Below are 19,937 nucleotides of genomic sequence, written 5' to 3' on the forward strand. Positions count from 1 at the left end.
TATAAAGAGCTAATTCAGGAATAAAAGAAGTAATGTATCTGTGAGTGGAAAAAGAAACAGGTCTGATCACAGCCATACCCCTGGTCTTAGTGGGTTGGCAGATTGCCAGGCATGGTGGTCTATTTGGGACAAAACTTTTAAGATACATCAATAGGTAACACCTTTCTAAGAGTTCTATATGACAGCCTTCAGTATTTTTTCTGTGGGGCCTGGAGTTTGTTCCTGTTTGTTCTTCCCCTTCCACTTATGACTGGTTCCTAACTAAGCAACACCATATGTTCAGTGCATGAGTATTTTCTTTATGGTTAAAAGAGTGACAAGGTAAAGACCAAAAGTGGGGTGAGATTATATGGAGAAAAAGAAGCAAAGTCTAATGCCTACTCCCTCACAGTGTGAATTAGTGGTTACACAAATCAGTAGCCTAAAAGCAATTGTGTAATTCACACTTGATTTTTTTTCAATGGCTTTATTAATTGTTTTGTTTGGTCTTGATATGTAGCTTTTCATGGGAAATGAAATTTGCTTTCCCTGGGCCCACATCCCCACACAGAAAAACTGCATTAATTAACTGTCCATTTTAGAAGAGGATATGTTAGGATATCCTTAGGTCCCTTAGGATATTTTTCAAATCTTGTAAGCATTAAAAGGCATCACTACCTCATATTGAAGTCACTTTATACCTAAATGTTAATCCAGTAATATTGTAAATATTTCAAGCTTTTAAAACCCACAGTTGTATTGTTGTTTTGTTTTACCAGAGCTCTGCCCTGCTCTGGCTTAATGGTGTTGGGGAGGATTGAACCTGGGACTTTGGAGCCTCGGGTGTGAGAATCTCGTTGCATTATGCTATCTACCCAGCCCAAACCCAAACCATGGTGTTGTTGGGTGGGACAGAGAAGTTGAAAGAGGAGGGGAAGACAGAGGGGGAGAGAAAGAGAGACACCTGCAGAGCTGCTTCACCGCCTGTGAAGCAAACCCCTTACAGGTGTGGAGCCGGGGGCTTGAACCGGGATCTTTGCATTTCGCACTATATGCTCTTAACCCTGTGCGCCGTTGCCTGGCCCCCAAACCCATGTTTTTTTCATGGTTAATTTTCTTTAAAAAATAATCTCTTAAGCTGGGGAGACAGCATAATGGTTATGCAAAAGACTTTTATGCCTTAGGCTCCGAGATCCCAGGTTCAATCCCCAACATCACCATAAGCCAAAACTGAGCAGTGCTGTTGTCTCTCTGTATCTCTCTTTCTCTGTCTCTCACTAAAATCAAGTAGAAAGAACATTTGTTGACCCTGTGGGTCATCCATTTGTGTAACTGAGAAGGGAAGAAACCAATACCCTAATAGCTAATTCAGCACTAGAAACCAAAACTAAAGATGCCACTTTTCTCTTTAGTTTTAGTAACAAAGCCATGTGGATCTTCTTAACCATTTTCTTCGCAGATGCATTAAATTGCAGTTTGGAGGAGAGGCAGCACAAGCAGAAGCTTGGGCCTGGCTTGCAGCCAATCAGCTTTCGTCAGTCATCACCACCAAGGAGTCCAGGTACATCTATGGTGTCCATCAAACTTGACCTTTCTTGCTTTGATTAAATGGTCATCCACTGACTGTCACTTTTTTCTTTTTGTAGTTTTGTTTTGTTTTGTTTTGTTTTTTTACCAGAGCACTGCTCAGCTCTGGCATATGGTGGTACGGGGGATTGAACCTGAGACTTTGGAGCTTCAGGCACGAGAGTCTCTTTGCATAATCAATATGCTGTCTACCCTCCGCCTGACTTTTTTCTTTCTTGTCTAAGTTTTTATAGAAGCTGTTGAGTTTATAGAATTAGGATGACATCATATAATTTACTGTCCAAACCAGAATCTCTGACTGGATTATCTCTTCCATATCCCCCTCCTAAAAGATTGATAGAAGGAAAAATGTTCTTAAAGGGGGCTAAGGAGATAGCATAATGGCTAAGCAAATAGACTTCATGCCTGCTACACCAAAGGCCCCAGGGTCAATCCTCAGCACCACCATAAGCCAGAGCTAAGCAGTGTTCTAGCAAAACTATTTTTACTTGGTTTTAAAGTATGTTGTTCCTCGTGATGAGAGACCAGCATGTGAAGTGGTGGGAATAGAACTTCAGGCCTCCTGCACTGTACCCACTATTCTACCTCCCAGCCACTCCATATGGTTGTCACAACACTGTTCTGTTAATAGCTTATTGCTTGCGCTGGGAAGATAGCATAAAGGTTGTGCAAAAAGACTTTCATGCTTAAGGTACCAAACGGTCCTAGGTTCAATCACCGGCACTACCATAAGCTGAGCTGCCCTGGTGAAAAAAAGAAAGGGAAGGGGGGCATGGGAAGGGAGAAGAAGAATGACTTACAGTTTGTTACTGCCTGTAAGAGTCTGGCACCCACCAGCCCAGATCTCCCATCTCCATATACTCTCCAGGGTACCAATTAATGCTTACCTGAAAACATCTTCCTCAGAACCTAACAAACCCTAACCTTCAGTAAGGTCTCTTTCTTTAATTGTAATAGTAATGTGTGTTATGCAGCTTAGCATTTTAGAACTGTAACACTTGTAGTTTGAAGGTCTTCTGAGGGGGCCAGGCAGTTGAGTGCATGTTTCAGTGCGCAAAGAACCAGGTTCGAGCCCCTGGTCCCCACCTGCTGGGGGAAAGCTTTGCAAATGGTGAAGCAGTGCTGCGGGTGCCTCTCTCACTCTCTCCCTCCCTCTTCTTCCCTCCCTCCCTATCATCCTCTTCCCTCTCAATTTCTGAATGTCTATCCAATAAATAAAGATAAAAAAAATTAAATAAAAAAGTCTTCTGAGGGGATGGGGGTAGACAGCATAATGGTTATGTTATGCAAACAAACTCATGCCTGAGGTTCCTAAATCCCAGGTTCAGTCCCCTGCACTACCATAAGCCAGAGCTGAGTACCGAGTTAAGCACACGTACTATGAAGCACAGTGACCCAGGTTTGAGCCCCATAGTTCCCTCACCTGCAGGGGGGTTGCTTCACAAGTGAAACTGGTCTGTAAGTGTCTATCTTTCTCTCTCCCTGTATCTCCCCCTCCCTTCTCAGTTTCTCTTTCCTATTAAAAAAAAAATCTAAAAAATGGCCACCAGGAGCAGTAGATTCATAGTGCAAGCACCGAGCCCCAGCAACAACCCTGGAGGCAAAAAAAAGAGAAGAAAGTCTTCTGATATTCATCTTAAACTCTAAATCAGCATATCATAAACATATATGTATATATATATATGATTTTTATTTACTTTATTTTAATGAGAGACAGAGACCAAAGTGCTGCTCAGCTTTGGTTTATGGTGGTGGTGGGGATAGAATCTCAGAGCTTCAGACATACAAGTCTTTTGCATAACAAGTTTTAAAATACTTACTACATATGGGATACAGTTTCACATGAAACATGGAGAAAGACAGGCCAGTCTAGCATTTGGTACATATGAAGCAGGGATCCTCTCCCAGCTATTTCCCCAGCCACCAAAACTCCTGTGGAATTAGCAGCTCTGTCAAATTCAGTGCCTATCCCACCATGGCAGGCACTGGCCCAAAAGGCTGCCACAGTAATGCTGTGACTCATGGGCTCTGATCCCCTCTTCTGGGCCTCAGAGATAAATTTGGTTACAGACACCAAGCTCCTATATATTGAGGCCAGGTCCAGGGTTAACGGTGGGCCAGGTAAGTTCTGCAGTTAAAAAAAAAAAAAAAAAAGTTAACTAAAACTAAAATAAACGGGGGGGGGGGGGGGGTCTGGCGGTGGCGCAGTAGGTTAAGCGCAGCTACCGGCTTGAGGATCCCAGCTCAAGCCCCTGGCTCCCCACCTGCATGGGGGGGTTGTCGCTTCACAAGTGGTGAAGCAGATCTGCAAGTGTCTATCTTTCTCTAACCCTCTCTGCTCTCCCCATCTCTCTTGATTTCCCTCTGTCCTAACCAATAATAATGACATCAATAACAACAACAACAGTAATCCCACAACAACGTTAAACAACAAGGGCAACAAAAGGGGGAAAAATAGCCTCCAGGAGCAGACTCTGAGCCCCAGCAATAACCCTGAAGGCAAAAAATAAAATAAAATAAAATAAAATAAACAGGGCGCCAGGCGGTATCGCACCAGGTTAAGCGCACATAATGGGAAGCACAAGGATCCTAGTTTGAGCCCCCAGTCCCCACCTGCAGGGGGTTGCTTAGCAGTGAGGCAGGTCTGCAGGTGTCTATCTTACTCTCCCCCATCTCTCTCAATTTTTCTGTCCTGTCCAACAAGAACAGCAACAACAAAATGGGGAAGGCAAAAAGGCAGCCTCCAGGAGCAGTCGATTTGTAGTGCAGGCACCGAGCCCAGCAATAACCCTGGAGGCATAAAAGCGGTGGGGGGGGGGGGTGGATAAAATAAGCAGAGAAGCATTTACAGACAATTGTAGAAATAATAGTGTGGGGCAGCGGTGGCACAACTGGTTAAGTGCTCACATTACAGTGCACAAGGATGCAGGTTCAAGCCCCTGGTCCTCACCTACAGAGGGGAAGTATCACGAGGGGTGAAGCAGGGCTGCAGGTGGTTCTCTGTCTCTTCCTCTCTATCTCCCCTTCCCCTCTCAATTTCTAGATGTCTCTATCCAGTAAGAAAGAAATAAAAATAAAATAAAATAAAAAAGAAATAATAGTCGGGGTCAGGCACAGTGGGTTAAGCACTCATGGTGCAAAGCGCAAGGACTGGCACCAGGATCCCAGTTTGAGCCCCCGGCTCCCTACCTGCGGGGGTTGGGGGTTTGCTTCACACATTGTGAAATAGGTCTGCAGATGTCTGTCTTTCTTTCCCCCTCTCTGCCCTCCTGTCCTCTCTTGATTTTTCTCTGTCCAATAGCAACAACAGTAATAACAATGATAAACAACCAGGTGACAAAATGGGAAAATGGCCTCCAGGCACAGTGGATTCTTAGTGCTGGGCACCGAGCCCCAGCAATAACCCTGGAGGCGACAATAATATAACAATAATAATCAAGCCATATCTGCAACCTTGGGAGAACCACTGCAGTTTGCAGTGAAGAGAAAGGGGACACAGAACTCTGGTGGTGGAAACAGTGTGGAATTGAACCTCTATTGTGTTGTGATTTTGTAAACTAATTAAAAAATTTTTTAATCCAAATAAAATAAAACATGAAGGAATCAGAAGTAAATAAAATTAAGAGTTAGGAAATATACTAAATACAGATTATACAATGCCATCCTGTCTTCTCATCAGAACTCCTGTGTGGTTTCATTGCTCAATCAAGTTTTAGGACCAGTGTTTAAGCCACTTTCTCCATTTTTGAAATAAAGAGCAAAGAAGTTAAATGAATTATATAGTAAATGTGTGCTTAGTGAGAGAGAAATAAAAGAATCCAAGTCATCTAGTTTCTACTAGTACTCCTAGTCACGTTGGCACTAATAATATCAGTTGGCATTTAGCTATATTCATTCATTTGTGAGCTAAAAATGTTTTTGAATAAATTAGATAAATAAAAACATTTTAAAATCTATTAAGAATCTGAATCTTATTAGTCCTTGTTTTTTTTTCAAGTGCTACAGATGAAGCATGGCGGTTATTATCAACTTACCTGGAAAGACACCAAGTCCAGAATAACTTATATCACCACTGTGTGATCAACAAGCTGTTGTCTCATGGGGTGCCTCTGCCTAACTGGCTTATAAACAATTACAAGGTAAGTGCTGTCTTAATGTGTAGAGAGAAGGGGAAAAAACAACCTGTTCACTATGTTTCCTTTTTGTTTGTTTTCGTTTTACAAAATTACATGTTAACAGGGGATCCGTACCACTCCCACCACCACCAGAGTTCTGAATCTTTGGTCTCCCCACTGCAAGCCACCACAGCTCCCCCAAGGTTGTAGGCATGGGCCAACCATCATCTCTACAACTGTCTGTCTGCATTTATACAAATATGCCCCCTTTTTCTTCCTGATCCAATCCTCTCTTCCCCTCCAAGCCACTCATGACAACATAACTACCTCCATATGGCCCTCTCTCTCTCTTTCTCTCTCTGGGTGCTGATGGAGCTGGAGTGCAGAGCCCTCTCATCTTCCTCCTATCTCTTCTCCCCCCCCCCCCCCCCGGGAGTAGCGGGGAGTACTCCCCGCTGGGAGTACGGGTCAAGGTTGTGTGTGTGTTGGGGGGGGGGGGTGTCATTATCTTTCCAAATACCTTTGTGAGATGCCTGAGAAGAAAAAGGTATTTGGCATATTGCACCAAAGTAAAAGACTCTGGGGTCAGGGTCAGGGGAGTGTTCAGGTCCTGGAACATGATGGCAGAGGAGGACCTGGTGGAGGGGGGTTAGATTGTTATGTGGAAAACTGAGAAATGCTGCACATGTACTAACTACTATATTCTACTGTCGACTATAAGTCATTCATTCCTCCCTCCCCCCAATAAAGATTAAAAAAGAAGAGGGAATGGTCTGGGAGGTGGCGGTGATAAAACTTTGGACTCTCAAGCATGAGGTCCTGAATTCAATCCCTGACAGCACATGTGCCAGAGTGATGTCTGAGTCTCCTATCTTTCTCATAAATAAATAAAATCTTTAAAAAAAAAAAAAAAAGAGGGAGGGAGTGAGGCAGTGCGCAGTAGGTTAAGCGCAAGTGGTGCGAAACTCAAGGACCAGCATAAGGATCCCGGTTCGAGCCTCCAGCTCCCCACCTGTAGGGGAGTCGCTTCACAGGCGGTGAAGCAGATCTGCAGGTGTCTATCTTTCTCTCCTCCTCTCTGTCTTCCCCTCCTCTCTCCATTTCTCTGTCCTATCTAACAGTGACAACATCAATAACAACAACAGTAAAAACAAGGGCAACAAAAGGGAAAATAAATATTTTAAGAAGATTTTTAAAAAGAAAATGCATTTTAAAAGAGGGAGTTGAAGAAGAAAGTATGATAGTTTATGAAAATATAGTGGCATATACTTGGGACAGATTCACAGATCTAGCCAAACCTGGATCACACACATGGCAAAGCAGCACACTGTCTATTTTACTTGCCCCATGTAGATGTTCTTAGTGACCCATCTCTTTCAGAGGGTAGATGCCGCTGAATTGCTCCGTCTATACTTGAACTATGACCTTTTAGAAGAAGCTGTAGATTTGGTTGCAGAATATGTGGATGCGGTATTGGGCAAAGGACACCAGTACTTTGGAATTGAGGTAGGCATGTACAGACAATTCTTACTTTTTTCCTTCTATCTCTAGCAAGAGTGTGGCTTTAGTTCGTATTTGGGTGACTTAAAACTATGAACAAGATGATATTTTGTGTGTGTGTGCCAGGAACTTGTCCTGAGCCTACAGGTGTTTTCCCACTAACTTTTACAGCAGCAAATGAAGGAGAGTTTTATTTTCTTTCTTCTACATAAGTAAGCAAGCCCAGAAGTTAAGTAAGTAAGTTGCCCAAAACTCATACAGATGGTAAAAAGAAGAGCTATCTCTGCCTACCACAGAAGAAGCTTTCATAATTTGAAAGTGAAACTTTCTTTTTTCCAAATAATTTAAATTTAAATTTCAGGCTGGAAACAGTATTTATTCATCAACAATTTCAAGAGTTTGTTAAATGTTCTTGTCCCTAATAGGTCTTAGAGTTTAAGATTAGAGATGCCCTGAATTTAAAAAAAAAAAAAAAAAATTGGTTTCACTGAGCAAAGTTATTCTTTCTTTCAGTTTCCACTTTCAGCAACATCTCCAATGGTGTGGCTCCCATACTCTTCAATTGATCAGCTTCTCCAAGCTCTTGGAGAGAACACTGCCAACAGTCACAACATTGCAGTGAGTATACCCTCTTACGACGTAGCTTCTGTGAGGTAGCAGCTATACCTTACAGCTTGCTCTTTAGTTCTTGGGCATTAAAGGGACGGCAGAAACCATTTATTGGTCTTAACATATTTCCCAACTCCCTTATAAATAATGCAACAAATCTGAGTAACTTTATCAACGTATTCAAAACACTTGATGAAGAACTGTGTAGGCATTAGATATACAGAAGCTTAAGAATACTTAACATGCCATTCATTATTTAAAGATGTTTATGGTTGGGGAGTTGGGCGGTAGCGCAGCAGGTTAAGCACAGGTGGTGCAAATTGCAAGGGCCAGTGTGAGGATCCCGATGTGAGCCCCCTGTTCCCCACCTGTAGGGGGAGGTCACTTCACAGGCAGTGAAGCAGATCTGCTAGTGTCTATCTTTCTCCCTCTTCTCTGTCTTCCCCTCTTCTCTCCACTTCTCTTTGTCCTATCTAATGACCTATTGATGACGACATCAATAACAATAACTACCACAATGAAAAACAACAAGGGCAACAAAAGGGAAAATAAACTTAAAAAGATGTTTATAGTTTAATAGGATAAATAGGTACTAGAAATGGTTTACGATATAAATGATCACAGTCCTTTCCAAGGACTTGGCATGTAGCAACCTTTGCTAGGATTCTTACAGAAAACAATAATGTTTTTTATGCTCATGCAGAATTGTAATGCTGGCTTATTTATTAGTTAGATATAAGTAGAATCTTTCAATTTGCCAATAGCTCTTGTCCACTGTTAACAAAGAAAACTAGATTATTTCAAATACTAGTCTTATGTTTAACTTGACAGCAAATATTAGTTAAATCAATTGTAGCCTCCCTGGATCTGGGCGATAAGATGGTAATGATTTTTAAATTTTATTTTGACTGAGAGAAAGAAATTGGGAGGTGGGCAGGTGGTGGCACACCTAGTTGAATATAAACATTATAGTGTACAAGGAAGGACCCAGGTTCAAACCCCTGGTCCCCACCTGCAGGGGGCAAGCTTTATGTGTTGAAGTAGTGTGGCAGATGTCTCTGTCTCTCCCTTATCAATTTCTTTCTGTTTCTCTTTAAAAGACTTTTAAAAAGGGGGGAGCCGGGCAGTAGCACGGTGGGTTAAGCGCACATGGCACAAAACACAAGGACTGGAGTAAGGATCCCAGTTCAAGCCCCCGGCTCCCCACCTGTAGGAGGTCACTTCACAAGCGGTGAAGCAGGTCTGCAGGTGTCTGTCTTTCTCTCCTCCTCTCTATCTTCCCCTCCTCTCTCCATTTCTCTCTGTCCTGTCCAGCAACATTGATAAATAACAAGGGCAACAAAAGGGAAAAGGTGGCCTCTGGGAGCGATGGATTCGTAGTTTAGGCACCAAGCCCCAGTGATAACCCAGGAGGCAAAAAAAAGGAAAGAAAAACAAAAATGAGTGGGCTGGGGGAAACACCTACAATCCTGCTTTTCCAATATGGTGCTCCCGTCCTGGAGTTGGTGACTGGAAACTTGAACCTAAGTCCTTGCACATGGTAGCATATGCACTCTACTGCCCCCAGTAATGATCTAAAATACTGGTTGGTATACCAGGTTCAAGCCCCTGGTCCTCACCTGCAGGGGCGATCTTTGCAGTGATGAGGCAATGCTGCAGGTTTTTCTCTTTTTCTCTTCCTCTATATCTTTCCTTTCCCACTCAATTTCTCTCTGTCCTATCTTAACAAAAACAGGGGTAAGGGTGAGGGAAGGAAAAAAAATGCCACCGGGAGTGGTTGGTTCATGTGCAGGCGCCAAGTCTCATCAATAACCCTGGTAGCAAGAGAATAATAATCGCAAGAACCTGCATAAGGATCGCAGTTCAAGCCCCCGGCTCCCCACCTGCAGGGGAGTCACTTCTCAGGCAGTGAAGCAGGTCTGCAGCTGTCTCGCTTCCTCTCCCCCTCTCTGTCGTCCCCTCCTCTCTCCATAATAATATGAAATACTAGTATGAAAATAAATAGGGATGGGGGGCAGGCAGTGGCAAGCCCACCAGGAGCAGTAGTTTGTAGAGCCAGGGCCAGCACCAGTAATAACCCTGGAGGCATAAATAAATAAATAAATGAGTAAATAAGGATAAATTGCTGTTGTAATTTGCATAATAGCAGTCTGGCTTTATCAATAAACTAAACAGAGAATGAGCAGACTTTTCCATGAATGATAATTAAATGAAATGGAGTAACTAACATCTTTATTAGGGAGTCCTGTTGGTGAAGTCACTGTTACTATAACTTGAGCCTTTTTCAGTCCTTGACCTACTCTGTGACATCTTTCCTATCTCCTGCAGCTGTCCCAGAAAATACTCGACAAATTAGAGGACTACCAACAAAAAGTGGACAAGGCAACACGAGATTTATTGTATCGAAGGAACTTGTGATCCAGATGGTTGCCTAGCCTTTGTAACCACCTGGTGCCTCTTGGGGCTTAAGACTCTACCCTCTGGGAACCCTGTACTCTAGGCCACTTGTTATACTTGTAAATGACGTGGACAACTGGATAACGTTGAGGTCTTCGTTCCGCACATGAGGAGGACAAATCAGGATCTGTGCTTGCTGGCGGTACTGACACAATTTCCAGTTTTCAGCCTTGGTCTCGCAACAGGTGCTTTTGTATGCAACTCACGGGCTCTTTTAGAGTTTCTATTTTTTTAAACTACCAAAGACACATTCTATCTGCCAATTAAAACCCACCTCCACTTTCAGAAATTTATGATAGCTGTTGGGTTGTAGCTGGCCACCAAAATAGTCACTACAAATCCTTCCATTCTTCCCTGTCCCTTTTTTGTACATGAATGGAATTATTTTGGTCCAAAACTGACACATATTTTCTGTACTGCAAACAGAGGCTAATGATTTCATTATTTATTCTGGGGGTTTTTTATGATCTTCAATAAAGTATAAACTAATTTGCCTAGATTAAACCTAAAATGATGATCAGATATCAAAAAAGGATATCGTGTTTTGAATCTGGTTCTGAGGCTAAATTTGAGAGAACTTTGAACTGAAAGATAGTTGGAAATCCCTATCTGTGAAAGCAACCAATTTGTTTCAAAGTAAATTCTGTTTACTACTGTGATTCATGATAATCAAGCCGGACTTGATCTAATAATGTGTTGGACCAAAACAGACTTTCATGGTCAGATTCAGAAGCACTGATGCCCACAAATCTGGGGGGGGAGGAGTAAAAAAATAAAATCTTAGACTTTATTCTGTATATTAAAATTTATCTTTTAAGGAAATAATCAGTTTATTACTTATTTGTATATCCTCTTGCCTTCTGTTTTATTCACAAATGTTAAATTTTTATAGTCTCAGCACCATATTTACCTTGTATATTTTAGGGAACAATGTTAGCTTCCCTGTGAAGCTGGTTGTGGTAATTATTGAGAAAAGTAGCTCTCCTTTCACTTTAGTTCTATCATGATTAAGATGAGTGATGCGGGGGCCGAGTGGTGGTGCACCTGGCTGAGCACACATGTTATGATGCTCAAGGACCCGAGTTCAAGCACCCCACTCTTCATCTGTAGGGGGAAAGCTTTGCGAGTGAAGCAGGACTGCAGGTGTCTGTCTCTCTCCCTCTCTGTCACTACCTTCGGTTTCTCTGTGTCTATATCAAATAAATAAAGATAATTAAAAAAAAAAAAGTGATGCAGGGGCTAGGTGGTGGTGCACCTGGTTGAGTGCATGTGTTATAATACACAAGGACTCAGGTTCGAGCCCCTAGTCCCCACCTGTGGGGGAAAGCTTTGCAAATGGTAAAGCAATGCTGCAGGGCTGCAGGTGTCCCTTTCTCCCTCTCTATCTCCACCTACCCTCTAGATTTCTGTCTCTGTCCAATATAGATTATGTGAGGGCAGTAGATAGCATAATGGTTATGCAAAGAGACTGATGCCTGAGGCTCCAAAGTCCCAAATTCAACCCCCTGTACCACCATAAGCCAGAGCTGAGCAGTGCCTCTGGTTAAAAAAAGGGGGGGTGGAGGGGGGTAGGTGGTAGCACAACGGGTTAAGCACAGAGGGCACGAAGCACAAGGACTAGCAGAAGTATCTCGGTTCAAGACCCAAGCTCCCCACCTGCAGGGGGTGGTCACTTCACAAGTGATGAAGCAGGTCTGCAGATGCCTCTCTTTCCCCCTCTTTGTCTTCCCCTCTCTCAATTTCTCTCTGCCCTATCCAGCAATGACAGCAATAACTACAATAACAATATACAAGGGCAGCAAAAAGGGAAAAAAGTAAATATATCCTTTAGAAAGATATATGTATAAAACAACAAAGCTAACAAAAGTGAATAAATATTTTTTAAAAGTTATATGTGTATAAAATATATTTTTTTATTTATATATATTTTAATTTTAGGAGGGGAAAAGGGAGGGAAAGAGACACCTTCAGCACTGCTTCACCACTCATAAAACTTTCCCCCTGCAGGTGGGGACCAGAGCTTGAACCCTGGTCCTTGTGCACTATAGTATGTGCACTTAACCAGGTGCACCACTGCCTAGCCCTGAATATATTTTTTTAAAAAAAGATGAGTGATGCAGTTAGAGACTTAGAGGCCTTGCCTGGCCAGCTCTAAACCCACGACTCCTAACTATAGTAAATACATTTTGAGGGGCTAGGCGGTGGCGCACCTGGTTAAGTGCACACATTACAGCACAAGTACCCAGGTTCAAGCCCCTTTTCCTCAGCTACAGAAGGAAAGCTTCACAAGTGGTGAAGCAGAGCTGCAGGTGTCTCCATCTCTTTCCCTCTTATCCCTCTCAATGTCTCTATCCGATAAATAGAACTTTAAAAAACCTCCAAAATAGATACTACCATTTCTGTGTGACGTGGTGTTTACACCAGTGTCCTAATAGTTTGAAAAATAGCAGACCCTTTTGGCATTTCTGTGGGACAAGAAGTAAGTTGAGAATAGCCATGTTTCAGAAGGTTATCAGCATTGCAGGTCAAAGCAGTAGTTTCCATCAAGGCAGTTAAGGAGACGCCATCTAGCTTTGTTTTCACAGTTTTTCCCTAGAACTTACTTACGCTGCAACCAACCAGCTCTTCTATTCCTCTTTCTTCTACCTTCCTCATTTTGACTCCCAACATGAGCAGGAGGGGCCCAGATTCTTTTATGTGTCTTAACCACCTGGGGCCTATGTGTGTATATATATATATATATTTTTTTTTTTTTTTTTTTTTTGGATTATGTTATTTATTGTTCTTGCCAGGACTTTGCTGCTCCAGACTACTGTAAATAAAGACAGAGGGAGAGAAGGGAAGATCATAGCAATGAAGTTTCCTCCAGTGTGGCCTCTAAGGAGGCCAGACCAGAACCTACGTATAAAACAAGTACCCTCCCAGGTTTGCTCTCTCGCAGGCCCAGTGCTTTTTTTTTTTTTTTTTTTTTTTTTTTTTTTTTTTTTTTTTAACTAGGGCTCTGTTCAGCTCTGACTGGTAGTGGGTGTGGAGGATAGGGGCATTTGCTTTGGATTGAACCTGGGACCACAAGCATGCAAGTCTATTCTCTGCTGATAATCGTTAAAGACATTTGGCTACCTTTCCTCATTCCTACACAGAACAATCAACACTTTTACAAATGGAGACTTTTTCCTTTAAGCTAAGAAATGTACCTCACAAAAGAGTAACCTCTGACCCCATTCAGAATTTCTCTGGAGTGTCTTCCAAGAATGAATCACCCAAAATGATAGACTAAAATATTCCCACAGAGGACCTAGTGAGAGCTGTATTGTTATGTGGAAAACTGAGAAATGTTATGCATGTACAAACTATTGTATTTACTGTCGAATGTAAAACATTAATCCCCCAATAAAGAAATTAGAAAAATATTCCCTATGTCAAAAAGGCTTACGTTGGGTTGGCAGGTTTTGGTATCCTATATAGTAGAACTAAAACCGTCACCCAAAATATGCCGTTGGCTTAAGGGTTAATTTCATAAGAGACCCCTGAAGCCAAAATGTAGATTAGTTTTGAAAGATTTGGAACAGTGGAGAGGGTGGGGCATCATAACCGTCCAGAGCTGCCTGTCTGACCCACATCACTTGGGAGGTGGTGCAGGGGTTAAAGTGTTGGACTGTCAAGTGTGAGGTACTGAGTTTGACTCCCAGCACTATATGTGCTTTAGTAATACTCTGGTTCTCTCAATAAAGCAATTTTCTTAAAATTTATTTTCCCTTTTGTTGCCCTTGTTTTATTGTAGTTATTATTGTTGTTGTTGTTGTCGTTGTTGGATAGGACAGAGAGAAATGGAGAGAGGAAGGGAAGACGGAGAGAAAGAGAGACACCTGCAGACCTGTTTCACCGCCTGTGAAGCGACTCCCCAGCAGGTGGGGAGCTCGGGCCTCGAACTGGGACTCTTCCGCCGGTCCTTGCACTTTGTGCCACGTGCACTTAACCCACTGCGCTACCGCCTTACCCCCGAGTTTTTTTAATATTTATTTTCCCTTTTTGTTTTTATTGTCCTTGTTGTTTTTATTGTTGTTTAGTTGTCGTTGTTGTTGGATAGGACAGAGAGAAGTGGAGTGAGGAAGGGAAGACAGAGAGGGGAGAGAAAGACAGACACCTGCAGACCTGCTTCACCGCTTGTAAAGCGACTCCCCTGAAGGTGGGGAGCCAGGGGATCGAACCGGGATCCTTACGCAGGTCCTTACTTTACCGCTGCACTACCGCCCGACTCCCTTTTTTTTTGCTGCCTCTTTACACTTGGTTATTCTCTGCTTTCTTTTCATTGTAACTACTAAGTGTGTGTACAATAAACACCCCTTTCCGGATATATATATATATATATATATATATATATATATATATTTTTTTTTTTTTTTTTTTTTTTTACCAGAGTACTGATTATCTCTGGCTTATTGTGGTACCCAGGACTGAACCTGGACTTTGGAGCCTCAGGCATGAGAGTCTCTTTGTATAACCATTATGCTGTCTACTCCCACTTTCCCTTTGCCTCTTTCCACACATACACACACTTTAGTAAATTCCTTCACAGATCACCTGACTTCACACCCCAACTACCTCCCCCCTTTTTTTTGTCTTGTATAGGAGACAGTACTCTAAATCAGAAAAAAGGGCAAGTTTGACAGTCAAGTCCTGCAAACAAAAGCCTGACATCGTTTTTTGTCCCTATGCTGTTTGATGGAGAGTGATTATTCCTTTCCTAAGAGCTCAGTCTCTCCAGTGTAATTGGTGGAGCTGCACTCTAAGTAAAACCCCCATTCCCAGCTTGGAATACTTTGATTATTTAACAGCTTTCCCTTGTCAACAAGGGAAATTAACTTTTCCTCTCCTACAATGCCCACCAGATAAAGTTGTTGCAATCCTACAATGTAAAGTGCCTCCCACATTTGTTTGAACATTTTTTTTCTACCAAAGCACTGCTTAGTCCTTTACGGTGGTGCTGGGGACTGACCCCAAGAGCCAGAGGCTCAGCTGGAGAGTCATTTCGCATAGCCATTATACATGTTAGCTATGAGTGTGTTGTAGTGAAAATTGAGCTAGCCCTCAGTAGTATGGCAGATGCTCAGGAGTCAGCATTGTGATTTAAGGTTCAAAGAGGAAATGCTTGCACTGGGTCTTGAGGAATGAAAATAACTTCATGACATGCAGCATTATTCTAATTAATGTGAAGGATTGATGATGTTCCAAGTTATTGCTTCAAAGTCAGGTAGAGGCTAGGAGAGTAAAGAGGCTAAGGGCCCCAGGGGAAAATAAATGCAATAAAGCAGGTTAATGCTACGGGTGAGGTCAGTTTGGGAAAACTACTGTATGATCTTTCAACAAATGGGTTTTTTTCCACGTAGAAAGCCTGGAATTTTTCCTAGCTAATCATACTAGACATGCTATCACCTTTGTGCACTATAAGGAAAAAAACGCGTATAAAAAGGGCCAGGTGGCGGCACACCTATTCAGCACACATAATGCACAAGGACCCAGGTTCAAGCTCCAGGTCCCCACCTGCAAGGGAGCAGGAAGTTTCGAGTGCAGTGAAGCAGGGCTGCAGGTGTCAGTCTCTCTTCTTTACCTCCCCTGCCCCTTGAGATTTCTATATATCCAATAAATAAAATTGTTTTTTTTTTGTTTTTTAAATTTTTTAAATATTTATTCCCTTTTGTTGCTCTTGTTTTATTGTTGTAGTTTTATTGATGTCGTCATTGTTGGATAGGACAGAGAAATAGAAAGAGGAGGAAAGACAGACACCTGCAGACCTGCTTCACTGCCTGTGAAGCGACTCCCCTGCTGGTGGGAAGCCGGGGGCTCGAACCGGGCTCCTTGCGGCAGTCCTTGCGCTTTGCGCCACCTGCGTTTAACCCGCTGTGCTACCGCCCGACTCCCAATAAAATTTATTCTTAAAAAATCCACCATTGGGAGTCGGGCGGTAGCGCAGCTGGGTAAGCGCAGATGGCGCAAAGCGCTATGGATGCCGGCTTCCCACCTGCAGGGGAGGCGGTGAAGCAGGTCTGCAGGTGTTTTATCTTTCTCTCCTCTCTATCTTCCCCTCCTCTCTCCATTTCTCTCTATCCTATCCAACAACGACGACGGCAATAACAATAACTACAACAATAAAACAAGGGCAACAAAAGGGAATATTTTTAAAAAATCCATCATTGTTGCGTTTGATGTATAGTGTATAATCCAATGTGAGGCCCAATAACCCAGGCAAATTTGGGAAGAGGCCCGGAAGTCTGCGGGTTTCAAAAGGACAAATGACAAGAACAAGATGGAGGACAGGCGGTAAAGAAAAGAGTCCGCGAAAAACTCACGGGCGGAGCCCGACGTAATGGCTAACTCATAGTAACTTCAGGCCTTTCCACTCCATTGGCTTGATGCTCATTCATTTTCCTTTCCCATTGGCTATGGGCGCTCTCAATAAGTTAAACTAACCAATCGTCTAGCACCATAGGTAAAGCCCGCCCTCCCACAAGAAGGCGGAGCCTGACAAGGGGAACGGCTTTGGCGCATGCGCAGGCACGCGCCCTGCCGGTTAGAAGCGGCTCCTGGCTGAAGGCGGTGTCGGGGTGTATGAATATTGATTACGCAGCGTGGCGTAGAGCGCCCGCCCCTCTCGGCTGCCCGACGCTCGCGGCTCGCGCCCAGGCTCGCGATGGGGAAGAAGTCTCGGGCGGTACCCGGCCGCAGGCCCATTTTGCAGCTCTCTCCGCCGGGCCCCAGGAGCAGCACGCCGGGCCGGGACCCGGAGCCGGAACCCGACGTCGAAGCGGACTCTACGGCTTTGGCGGCGGCACCCAGTCAGCCAGCCCCAGTGACGATTCCGGTGACGGCGGCGGCGGCGGCGACGACGACCGTGGTGATTGCCGCCACCGCGGCTCCGGAAGATTTTCCTTCAGAAGAAGGTGAGGACGCGCCAGGGGCCCCGGCCTTCCCTCCCATCCCTGCGGGGGCGTGCGAAACTCGAGCTCGGGGCTTGCGGCCTAGCCTGTGGGTCAGGACCCTGAGCGGAGAAGAAACGCGGGCGGGCGTCCTCCCCCGAGACCCGCCAGCTTGGGGCCTGCGGGCCGCGCGGCGCCATTTCTGGCGCAGGTGTTGGCGGCCCTGCCCGCCCTGGTCTCTCCAGCATCCCCGCGCGGATTTAGGCGACTCCCAGGGTAGAGATTTCTTTATTTTTCTTTTTTCCCTTTTATTGGGGGATTAGTGTTTTACATTCGACAGTAAATACAATCGTTTGCGACATGCATAACATTTCAGTTTTCCACATGACAATACAACCCCCACTAGGCCCTCTGCCGTCCTTTTCTAGGACCTGATGATGATAATCATGAATTTTCTCGTCCGAGGCTTGGTGACCGTGCACACGTCTGGCCTTCACCGTGCGGGCCCACAGCCGTTACCTTTGCTTTTTTTTCTTTTATCGAATATACTTATTTATAATAGGTTTATTTATTTTATTTATTGAATGAGGTCGCCAGAAATCGAGAGGGTAGGGGAGATCGAGAGAGAGAAGGAAAGACACCTGCTGCACTGCTTCACCACTTGCAAAGCTTTCCCTCGGCAGGTGGGGACCGGGGGCTCGAACCCTGGTCCTTGAGCACTGGAACACGTGCACTCAACCAGGTGCGCCACCACCACCGGGTCCCTTCCCTTTGCTTTTGTTCACGGACCTGAGCAAAGTTTTTCTTCTCCCCCCCTTTTTTTTTTTTGTTTTGTTTATTTGAATAACTGCTAAAGCGTGCTGCAGGTCACCCCAGATTGGCAGGTATCCCCCCCTGAAAAAAATTCCTTGTGTAGGAGAGGTTAATGCGTTCCCGCAAAGCCTGGGTGTCCCCGCGGAAGCTGCCACCTTGTTCCCAAAGGCCTACTGGTGACTTAAGAGAGACAGACAGACTGACTTACAGATGTGGGGGTGTGTGCTAATTTGCAGTGAATGCAGGTGGAATGTCTGCGTTTAGATTTTTTTTTTTTAATTTGATAGAAACCGAGTGGGAAGGAAGGAGACAAGACACCTGCAGCCCTGCTTGACCGCTCGAGAAGCTTCCCTCCCTGCAGGTGGGGGGCTGGGCCTTGAACCCAGGTCCTTCCTTGCTCATGGAAATAATTTTTTTTTCCCTTCTCAGATCCATAGTCTGACTGGTTTTTCTTTTGTTGTCCCCCCCCCCTTTTTTTTTTAATCTAGATGAGCAGGAAGTCATGGCGGAGGTTCCCAGAGTTGTTCAGAATCCCCCCAAACCAGTCATGACCACCAGGCCCACAGCCGTGAAAGCAACAGGTAGGTGTTTACATCTGCCTGGAATATCCTGAGCTAGGCTCGAGGGGTTTCTAAATAGCATCGTGTTGAATGCTTCAGTGATTCTTCCTGCCGCCCCCCACACACAAAGCTTTCCTTTTGAGGGGCTTGTTGGTGTTTACACTTGAACAAAGTGGTGGCCTCTTCTGTGGCTCGCTTTTAAAGTTACTCCTAGGTTGGTTGGTTGTGCTTTTTGTTTGTGTTTAAGTTTTATTTCATGGGGGAAGGAGAGCCAGAGCACCATTTATTGAAATCTGTGTTACAGTCATTATGTTTCCTAGAATTACTTTCGATTAGATTTTTTTTTTGACATGACAGAATATTTGCACGCAGATGTTTTGTAGACAATAAGCCTGTATTTGAATCACTTTTTTAAAACAATGTATTTGTTTTTGTTGCCCTGGTTTTATTGTTGTAGTTATTGTTGTTATTGACAGCATCTTTGTTAGATAGGACAGAGAAAAATGGAAAGAGGAGGGAGAGGGAAAGATAGACACCTGCAGACCTGCTTCACCACGCAGAGTGACTCCCCTGCAGGTGGGGAGCCGGGGATTGAACCGGGATCCTTACGCCGGTCCCTGCCCTTTGCGCTACCTGCACTTAACCCACTGCGCTACTGCCTGACTCCATCAAATCACTTCTAACATTCATTCTGATGCGTCTAAGTTTTCTGGATGGGGCAGAGTTCACTGGGTAGGATTCCTGTCTTGCTGTGCATGAGACTCAGGTGTGAACTAGTTTCTGATACCAAAAGTTTAAGTAATGTGGGTTTTTTTCCCTACTTTTTATCTTGAAAGATGAAAGAGTGTTTTGATAATGAAGGACTTTCTCTGCTGTGTGATCCCTGAAATGATGGACATTCCTTTCCATCTCATCCATCTCATTTGCCAGTTGAAAAAACCATTCCGGGTTAGAAAAATTAAAACTGGGTGGAGGGTAGATAGCATAATGGTTTTGCAAAGAGACTCGTGCCTGAGGATCCAAAGTTCCAGCTTCAATTCCCCAGCACCACCATAAGCCAGAGCTGACCAGTGCTCTGGTAAAAAAAAAAAAAAAAAAAAAAGGAAAACTAAAACTTGGGCCAGGTGGTAGCTCACCCAGTAGATCACACACATTACAATGTTCAAGGACACTGGTTAAATCCCCCAGCACCCACGGGGGGGGGGGGGGGGGGGGGGCTTCATGAGCAGTAAACAGTGCTGCAGGTATCTCTCTTTCCCTGTCTCCCCTCTCCCAGTTGCTGTCTGTCCCAAATAAATAAAGCATATCTATAAAAAAGAGGTAGAAGCTAAAACTTGGTTGTAAAAGGCATTTGTTGAACTAGATGAATTCTAATAAGCTTTATAAAGTTAGACCAATGGACT

The 19,937-nt window shown here is 44.0% G+C and overlaps 2 protein-coding genes and 1 non-coding gene across 3 annotated transcripts in view; all 3 read left to right on the forward strand.

Annotated features, from left to right (window-relative positions):
- NUP160 (nucleoporin 160) overlaps nucleotides 1-13,996 on the forward strand; it is a 60,177-nt gene extending 46,181 nt beyond the window's left edge. The window contains exons 32-36 of the mRNA XM_007519031.3: nucleotides 1,439-1,540; nucleotides 5,564-5,705; nucleotides 7,062-7,187; nucleotides 7,695-7,799; nucleotides 10,119-13,996. Coding sequence (XP_007519093.2) covers nucleotides 1,439-1,540; nucleotides 5,564-5,705; nucleotides 7,062-7,187; nucleotides 7,695-7,799; nucleotides 10,119-10,208 — 565 coding nt within the window. The 3' untranslated portion in view covers nucleotides 10,209-13,996. The remainder of the gene's footprint in view (nucleotides 1-1,438; nucleotides 1,541-5,563; nucleotides 5,706-7,061; nucleotides 7,188-7,694; nucleotides 7,800-10,118) is intronic.
- Nucleotides 3,509-3,642, forward strand: LOC132534199 (small nucleolar RNA SNORA5). The gene has a single exon (XR_009545873.1). It is a non-coding gene; the product is annotated as a small nucleolar RNA SNORA5 (small nucleolar RNA).
- Nucleotides 13,997-16,876: 2,880 nt separating the features above from the next.
- The window catches only part of FNBP4 (formin binding protein 4), a 28,782-nt gene continuing 25,721 nt past the window's right edge, over nucleotides 16,877-19,937 (forward strand). The window contains exons 1-2 of the mRNA XM_007519032.3: nucleotides 16,877-17,185; nucleotides 18,463-18,555. Coding sequence (XP_007519094.2) covers nucleotides 16,936-17,185; nucleotides 18,463-18,555 — 343 coding nt within the window. The 5' untranslated portion in view covers nucleotides 16,877-16,935. The remainder of the gene's footprint in view (nucleotides 17,186-18,462; nucleotides 18,556-19,937) is intronic.

Source organism: Erinaceus europaeus, chromosome 17 (assembly GCF_950295315.1).
Source record: "Erinaceus europaeus chromosome 17, mEriEur2.1, whole genome shotgun sequence".
Lineage (NCBI taxonomy): Eukaryota > Metazoa > Chordata > Mammalia > Eulipotyphla > Erinaceidae > Erinaceus > Erinaceus europaeus.